The 8,748-nt window shown below is 42.5% G+C and overlaps 1 protein-coding gene across 2 annotated transcripts in view; it reads right to left on the bottom strand.

Moving 5' to 3' along the window:
• Positions 1–1,817: 1,817 nt before the first annotated feature.
• Positions 1,818–8,748, bottom strand: part of Slc25a17 (solute carrier family 25 member 17) — a 43,928-nt gene continuing 36,997 nt past the window's right edge. For both annotated transcript variants that reach the window (XM_029569140.1, XM_008844823.3), the window contains 2 exons: positions 6,014–6,096; positions 1,818–3,550 (listed from right to left, as the gene is read on the bottom strand). In XM_029569140.1, coding sequence (XP_029425000.1) covers positions 3,403–3,550; positions 6,014–6,096 — 231 coding nt within the window. In that variant the 3' untranslated portion in view covers positions 1,818–3,402. The remainder of the gene's footprint in view (positions 3,551–6,013; positions 6,097–8,748) is intronic.

The following is an 8,748-nucleotide window of genomic DNA, read 5'->3' as shown; positions in this document are numbered from 1 at the left end:
CTCCTCTGAAGTGGCTGGGAAGTATTATCTCTACTTCTCAAAGATTGAAGCACAGGGGATGATGTCATTTGCTAGCTGGTGGCAAACCTGGGAATAAAACCCAAGACTTCTAACTCCCACTGCTTATGCCCTCATGGTAAATTCTATTTTTGTATTTCAAAGTTAATTGTAAAACAGACAAGTGTAGAAACATTAGTTTCTACTTCAAAGCAGAGATTAAACACTTACAGAAATTAAATTTTCTACTGCAGTGATGCTAATGTAATCGCTAAGGTTCTTAATCCTCATAGTCTAGACACTCAAAAAAAATTTCCATTTCTTTCTAACAGACTTCAGCTCTTTAGTTTGCTCAATCAATCTGTGACTAACTAAAGGTTACAAAGCTGAGTGAATTATTGCCTAGTTGCAACTGGTGAGTTTGTCACCTTCCTCAAGGAACATAAAACCTCCATGTTAAATTGTTCCCCATACGATTGGAAATAAAGAATTATCAAGCATATTCTCACATCATACATACCCAATTGGGCTATATGATTTAGTTTGCAAGTTATTCTAACATACTAAGTCATCATATCCTGAGCTCAAGACTCAAGTTTCAAAGCTTACAGCATAATTTAAATAAGTACTCTGTACACCAGAACCATCATAAGTCCTTCTTCTGTATAGAGTCCAAATAATAGTTTTGTGCTTCCCACCCAAGACTGCAACAGATATAAGAAACCGTGAAGTAAAATAAAAAGTCGCGATGGGGGCGCCTGGGGAGATGGCTCAGTCAGTAAAGTGCTTGCTTGGTAAACATGAGGATCTGGTTTCAATCACCAGCACCCAAGTAAAAAGCCAGTCACAGCAACGAAAGCCTGTAAGCCTAACACCCAGCACAGGGGAAGTGGAAACCGGAGGATCCTGGGGGGCTGTTGGGAAATCAGTGAGCTGCAGGCACAAAAAGAAAAGGAGCAGAGCATGGTGGTGCATGCCTGTGATCCCTACCCGAGGTTCTGAGTTTGGATCTCTAACTCCGCCATAAAAAGCTAATCACCATCTCTCAGCAGTATTTCTTGATACAGCACGGCATGTGAACTTAATGAACTCTCAGTGGTTGTGACAGCATGCACAGGATTGCACAAGCTCAAGGCAGACAAAATCCCAGCATGGAGGGGGTGGGGTGGTGGATGGGGACAAAAGTCCCATTCAAGTTAGATGGGTAGGGAGGTAGGGATGGATCTGGGAGATGAGGGGGTGGATATGATTAGATACATTGTATGAAATTCTTAAAGAATAAAAATAATGTTTTTTAAAAAAGCCAGTCACACCGAGTGTGGTGGTTCACACCTTTAATCCCAGCACTCGGGAGGCAGAGGCAGGTGGATCTCTGTGAGTTCAAGGCCAGCCTGGTCTACATAGCAAGTTCCAGGCCAGGTGGGGCTACAGGGAGACCCTGTCTCAAAAATGACCGAAAAAAAAAAAAAGCTAGTCACCCTGGGCACAGTGTCACACACCTTTAATGTCAGTACTTAGGAGCCAGAGGCCAGTTGATCTGTGTAAGTTTGAGGCTAGCCTGGTCTACACAGGGAATTCCAGACTAGCCAGGACTAACAACGAGACCCTGTCTCAAACGAACAAACAGACAACCAAACAAACACAAACAAAAAAAAACAAAATAAGGCAGAAAAGAGATTGAGGAAGACACCCAATGTCAACACTTGGCCACACGAAAATGCACACAAGTGTATATATGCATGTGTACCTGTCCCCAAAACACATACACAGGAAAGTAGTAATGGGACCAATTCTGTCTTCAATAGGAAACAAGTATTCAATCTAGATCCTCCTAGTTCTTATTTTCTAGCCTTCAATTATTACCAGTTTAATAATTACATGCTTTAAAATTACCACAGGGACTAAGGAGAAGAAACACGGGAGAAAGGAATTTCCTCTCTGAGTCTGAAGTGCACAGAGTTGTCATTACTTCTCTGACTGAATCACAGGCTTACAAACAAAATATGTGTTGATTTTTAGAGGAACAAAAACCAAATCACGAGAACAAAAGTTATTCAAATAAGAACAGATGCTATACTTGATCTCTTCCAAAGAGCTGAGATGTGATAAAGAATTATTCTATATGAAGAATTATTATTTGACTGTGAATTTTCTTGGTGGGTGGGTGGTCTGAATCTGTTCCTTCCTTATGTGCTCTGAGTGGAAACTGAACAACGAATGACACAGGATTCCTAGATTTTTTTCTGAGGCTGTCTTTCTACAGTAATTTAACTTTCCTTTGAGAGACATAATCACCTTGGTTTCTGTAAGTGAAGCCAATTCCAGTTTCTGTTGAGCCAGGGCCCTCAGGATCTCTTGCTCTCACTTCATTATAGACAGGAATCACCTGGGGGCTTGCTAAACTATAAACTCTGATTCAGAAGGCCTGGGCTTCGAGCCTGACACAGCTCAGCTGATGTCAACACAGCTGTTTGATGGATCACACTCTTGAGTAGTAGGACTCTAGGGAATGTTTCCAAATAGAAATAACCTGCACCAGATGTTTCTCAAGACATACAGCTTCCAAAGACCCAACAAAGGAGAATATTCCGGAGCTTACCCAAGGTGTCTGCTTCCCAACCAATTTTTGTGATTTTTTTTTTTTTTTTTCTTTTCTAACCATCTGGTCACACACCCAATGTCAGATCTTAATTAAGAGCAACTTTCAAGAACATTTTTTTGGGTGCTGACAATTTATTGAAGCTTGTCTGACTGGAGCTTGCATGGATGGACAAAAACTTTTGTAATAAAAGACTTGATCCAAAATAAATATGTACTTTTCAAAACTATGTCAAACACTAACAAGTAAGCGGCATTTACAAATAGCTTGTAAGAAAATCATTTGGGATTAATCATTTTCATTTCCCCCACAAAATAAATAGTTCAGTTAACTATCTTTAAGCAGGAGGAAAAAGTCAAACAGAAAGTCATGCCCAAGGCACAGTCATGATGCTATTTTTAATGAGAAAAATACCGAGATTAAGACACATAAACGTATCTGAGGAGACTGACTGGATAGAACCTAGAAGGGAGTTTACGGAAAGAGAACAGTTGGTGAGGTTGAGAGAAATTCTAGATGGAAAGTCTACTCTCCTTGAGAAAAATCAATAACCCCCCACAAACTTCCATTTTTAGGTTTTCAGTTTTTGTATTCATCTAACCTCCACCCCCAAATCCAACCAGACATCACAAAAATTAAGGTGGCAACAGGCCCCAGTGGCTACACTTCCTATTTGCCTTCCATGCTTTTCAGCCAATGCCAGTAATGTTTGTGGTGGAAGGAGCCAGACTGAAAGGAGTATCACCTCTCTTAGCTCGGCAGCATCTCCATCAGCATCTTCATCCCACACTTTCCCTGCACAGGCCTCAGGGCTTCTGTGCGCTCTTCAGCCCCATTACAGTGAAGGTAGCAGCTGTCAATTTCTCATAGACAAGGAACATGAGGGCAGCTGTGAGCACTGTCTGGAGCAGCTTGGCTTCAAGGCCTTTGTAGAGTCCCATTATTCCAAAGCGTCTAAAAGGAAACAGGTTGGGAAAAAATAGATTTTCTTTGTAGAAATCAGATGTTGTATCAGAGAAATCTGAGGTGAAATAGCTTCTCCTTGAAAGCTTTTTTTCCTTTGGATCAAAACAAGCAATGGAGGTTTTCGACTGCAACAGAGATTTCTACTGTAGAAGTACTGCTTAGCTTTAAGGGCATTTGGGGACTGATAAAACTCAGTACTCATGGGCCATCAATATTTTGTCTTTATAGTGGTCATTAATTAGTGGAATTCTGGCACTATCTCATTAATAGGATGCAGATCCTGAAATCGTCTAAACCATGTTAATGCCAAAACGTGAGATCTAACTAAGAGCTTTTAAATTTAATGGTCTCTCAACTCAGTTATTTCAACGCAACCCCTAAGCAGTAGGAAATCAGTTAATTGGCTTAGATCAGTTTAACCTCAATAGAACTAGGGAAAGGCACAGACATGAAAAGCTGTCTGATTTTCAGACTTCCCATAAATTCAGTCGCCTGGTTCAGCCAAATTTCAGCATAAGTCACCCAAAAAGCTTATTAAAGTACAGATTTGCTGGGGCTGGAGAGATGGCTCAGCGATTAAGAACACTGAATGCTCTTGCAGAAGACCCAGGTTCGAATCCCAGCACCCACATGGCAGCTAACAACTGCCCATAACTCCAGTTCCAGGGGATCTGACAGCCTCTTCTGTCCTCCGCAGGCATTGCACGACATGGGTGCACTTACCTACATGCAGGCAATATACACATACACATTAAAAAAAAATTAAAATAATAAATAAAATTTAAAAAATACAGATTTGCTGGCCCCACTCCCATAGTTTCTGATCATTAAGTTTGGGATAGGAACTCACTCAAAAATTTTCATGTCCAATAAGCTCCCAGGTGATAAGGAAGAGGATTCAGGCCTGGGGACCAGTCCTTAAGAATGCCTCAGAGAACACTTTGGCTAGAACCCGAAATCAAAGCAAACCATCTCTCCAAAGCTATCTGTTAAAGTGAATTAATCTGTGCAACATTCTGCTAGTTCACCAGCAACTCTAGCATGTGGATTTCGAGATGGAAACTAATCAAGTGTCAATCAACCCATTTTCGTACTTGCTGTGTGAAAATCTACTGGTGAAATCTGTTAGGGGATGTGATAAGTGACTCATGAATTTCTAGCTCACTGACAACCTCTGTGCTCTTCAGGATGACGTCCCTGAGGATGGAAATCCTAGGGCTGTGAGATCTGTAGACTGTAGACCCACCCCAGACAGGAGGCACATTTCTGAATTGTAATAAACATTTCAGTTGATTTTTTTTTAAGATAGAGTCTTACACAGCCCAGGCTGATCTCAAACTTTTTATGTAGCCAAGTTGCTTTTGAACTCACAGGTCTTTCATCTCCACAGGTGTGCTCACCACACTTGGTTTCAGGTGATTTTTTGTGTGTGTGTGTGCGTGCATGTGCATGCATACTTGTACACCTCTGTACACGTGCCAGAGGCTGACTTCAGTATCATCCTCTATCACTTTCTACCTTATTTTTTGAGACAAAGTCTCTCATTGATCCTAGACCTTACTGTTTTGGCTAAGATGACTGGCCAAGTAAACCCCAGGATCTACCTGTTCCCACCCCACAGGCCTGGGGTTACAGGCACACACTGCCACACCTGGATCTCCATATGGATGCTGGACTCAGGTCCTCATGCTTGCACAGCAAGCACTTCAAATGATTCTTTTTGCTTTGCTTTGAGACAGGTCTATGTAGTCCTGGCCACCTGGAACTCAAGCTGGCCTTGAACTCATAGAGATCCACCTGCCTCTGCCTCCCAAGTGCTGGGATTAAAAGTGTACACCACCACACACTCTGCTTTCTTCAAAGAAAATGTACAATTACTATAGTTTTTACCTCATAGAACTATTGTTAGTGAGATTACTCACATTATAGCTTCTAGCTCAAAGTCTGTTGTGTAGCTATTCTAAGCCATCATCATCAAGATGGTCATTACTGTGCCCTGACTCCTTCTCAGAGACTACTCTATAGCAGATGCCATATTCCTAAGAGAAGATACAGGATGTGCCACAGACAGAAGCCCAACAACCTCTATGCTAGAGGACAGGGAGCTCTTTCTCATCTTTTTTTTTTTTCTTGGTTCTAGGGTTGAACCTAGGGCCATACACACATTAAGCACAGGCTCTTCCACTGAGCTACACCCCAGGCCTGGAGGGTTCCCTTCCTAACAGAGTTCTTTGTAGTAGAAACCAGGAAAGAATAAGGACCTGAACTTTCCATGACTTCCCAAACTGCTGTCAAATCACACTAGTCTCATAAACAGAAAAAGCTGAACAGGAGAGGCAAGTTTCTGAGGCTGCGGCTGCCATAACAATGTAAGAGCAGCTTATCCGACCACACCAGGCAGAGGAAGCTGTGGAAAGGGAGGACAGAATGGGGAGCACCGACAGAGCTCACTTGACTCGCTGATGAAGAAGATAGAGAACATTCCGAAGACTCCCCAGGGTTCTGTTTTCTGGATTGAGTCTGTGACGTCCAAACTGGGGAGGGAAGGAGGAAAAAAGGAGAATTACTCTTTATCACTGTTCTCTTCATCTTATATTGTGTGTGTGCACGCACGCGTGTGCAAGTGCACAAGTGTGCACATGTGAGTGCATGTGGCCAGAGTCTAGAAGAGAGGGTCAGATCTCCAGGAGCTGGAGCTAAGGTGGCTGTGAGCCAGCAGACATGGATGCTGAGAACTGAGCTCAGGTCTTCTCCAAGAGCAGTATGCATTCTTAACTGCTGCGCCATCTCTCCAGTCCCTCTTTATCTTAATTTCTACTTAGAGAGGAAATCACACAGAAGAAATGTCTTATAGCAAAAAATAAAAATATCCAATTAGCACCACAGATTTCATTAATCCCATTCTTCAATTAAATAAACAAAAATAAGAAATATTTTTCAATAAAGCAAGCATGTATTTTTCTCTTTGCTTATTTTTTCATGCTGGGGATTGAATTCAAAGTGTTGAAAATGCTAAGTAGACACTTACCAGTGAATTATGTCCTCAGCTTCAAGAATTTTCGTGTTTAGGGGCTGGAGAGATGGCTCACCGGTTAAGAACACTGGCTGCTTTTGCAAAGGCTCTGGGCTCAGTTCCCAGCACCCACATGGCAGCTAACAAGTCCAGTTCTAGGGGGATCCAACGCCCTCTTCTGGCCTCCATGGGCACTGCATGCACAAGTGCACTTAGATGCAGGCAAACACTTATACACATAAAATAAAAATAAATAAAGCTAAAGCAAAACACAAACAAAAACAAGCCAAGCCCAGGATGATGACTCAGCCATCGATGGTAGAGTTTAATAACTTCCAGTTCTTTAAGGAGTTCTGGGGCTGGAGAGACGGCTCAGCAGTTAAGAACACTCAACACTTCTGGTTGTTCTTGCAGAAGACCCGGGTTTGAATCCCAGAACCCACATGGCAGCTAACTGTCCGTAACTCCAGTCCCAGGGGATCCAACAGCCTCTTCTGTCTTCCACAGGCATTGCACAACATGGGTGCACTTACCTACATGCAGGCAATACACGCATACACATAAAAATAATAAAACATTTTAAAAAAATTTCTGATAAACCCTGATCAGTTAGAACCTATGCAGTCTATACTCTTCAAATTACCTATCACGAATGTGTTAAGAACATTTCTGAGAATGCTAGTGAAATCCTATTAAGAACCAATGTAAAAATACCACATTAGCAAAAATACCAGAAAGTAGCATTTTTTTTAAATGGAAATACTCTCACTAGCACATTCATTTTATCTAACAATAAATCCTTCAAAATTTTTCTCTGGAATAGATATTTTTATTTTTTGTAGTGCTGGTACTTGAACCCAGGACCTTATACATGCTAGATAAATGCTGTACCAGAGTTACACCCTAGCCCCAGAACAGATCTTAAATCTGTCCACATCCTCTTTTCTGCTGCTGCTACCCTGTCCACTGTGCCCTTGCCTGTATTATTAAAACAGCCTTCTTCCTGACCGGCTCCCTTTCTCTTAAGTGTGTGTGTGTGTGTGTGTGTGTGTGTGTGTGTGTGTGTGTGTGTGTGTGTGTGTTTTATACATATGTATGCAGCACATGCATGGACATGTTGGTGCGTGCATATAGAGATGAGAGCAAGCTGTAGGCTGTCTCCTCTATTCTCAAGATCTGCCTGTCTCTGCTCCCTAGTGCTGGGGTTACAAGCATGCATAGCCATGCCTGGCTTTTTATCCAGGTGCTGGGGATTTGAACTCATCTTTATGCTTGCAAGCAAACCCTCTTACCCACTGGGCAATTTCCCCAGCCCCTCCATTTTAGTTTTGGTCACTCTGCTATAGAATAGCCCCAGTGGGTCTTTCAGAATTGTACATCAGATCACGTTACTGCCTCACGCAGAGGTTTCCTTCTGGGCTGACAACACACATTTCCCACCTATTCCACCTCCAGCTTCCCTGAAATTTGGGGCAAGCCACTCCTAGGCACAGAGGTCTCCTTTCAGGTCCTGGGGTGAAGCAAGATCTTGGCACACCTTGCTCCCTATTCTGGAACGTACCTTCCTCTACTCTCTGTATGGCTCAGTCCTTATCCTCCCCATGCATTGTGATTTCAATATTCTTCCTCACTGGGGCCCACATCCAGTCCAGCCACCTAGGTGGAACCCTGAGAACCACACTGCTCCTCTTTCAGAGGTCAGGGCTGGTCATCTCCTTAACGGTGCCATTCCCAGCTTGTAATTACCTGTTTATTTCACCTGATGGCTCTATGAGAACAAGGATCATGACTGTTTTAGGCACCACTGTATACCCCACTTCTCACACAGAGTAAGTGCCTAAAAGGACAAGGATCATGACTGTCTTAGGCACCACTGTATACTCCACTTCTCACACAGAATAAGTGCCTAAAGGGACAAGGATCATGACTGTCTTAGGCACCACTGTATACACCACTTCTCACACAGAGTAAGTGCCTACAAATATTTGAATGGATAAACAACCTAAAGTATGAAAAAAATGAAATTTGAAGGTGCTTTGAGACAGGTGGTGGTATGTATTTAATTCTAGCACCGGGGCAGCAGAAGCAAGTAGATCTTTGTGAGTTCAAGGGCAACCTGGTCTACATAGTGAGTTCCAGGCCAGCCAAGATTACCCAATGAAACCCTGTCTCA

This window comes from Nannospalax galili, unplaced genomic scaffold (assembly GCF_000622305.1).
Source record: "Nannospalax galili isolate Female #2095 unplaced genomic scaffold, S.galili_v1.0 scaffold180, whole genome shotgun sequence".
Classification (NCBI taxonomy): domain Eukaryota; kingdom Metazoa; phylum Chordata; class Mammalia; order Rodentia; family Spalacidae; genus Nannospalax; species Nannospalax galili.
This window is presented reverse-complemented; position numbering and strand designations above follow the sequence as displayed.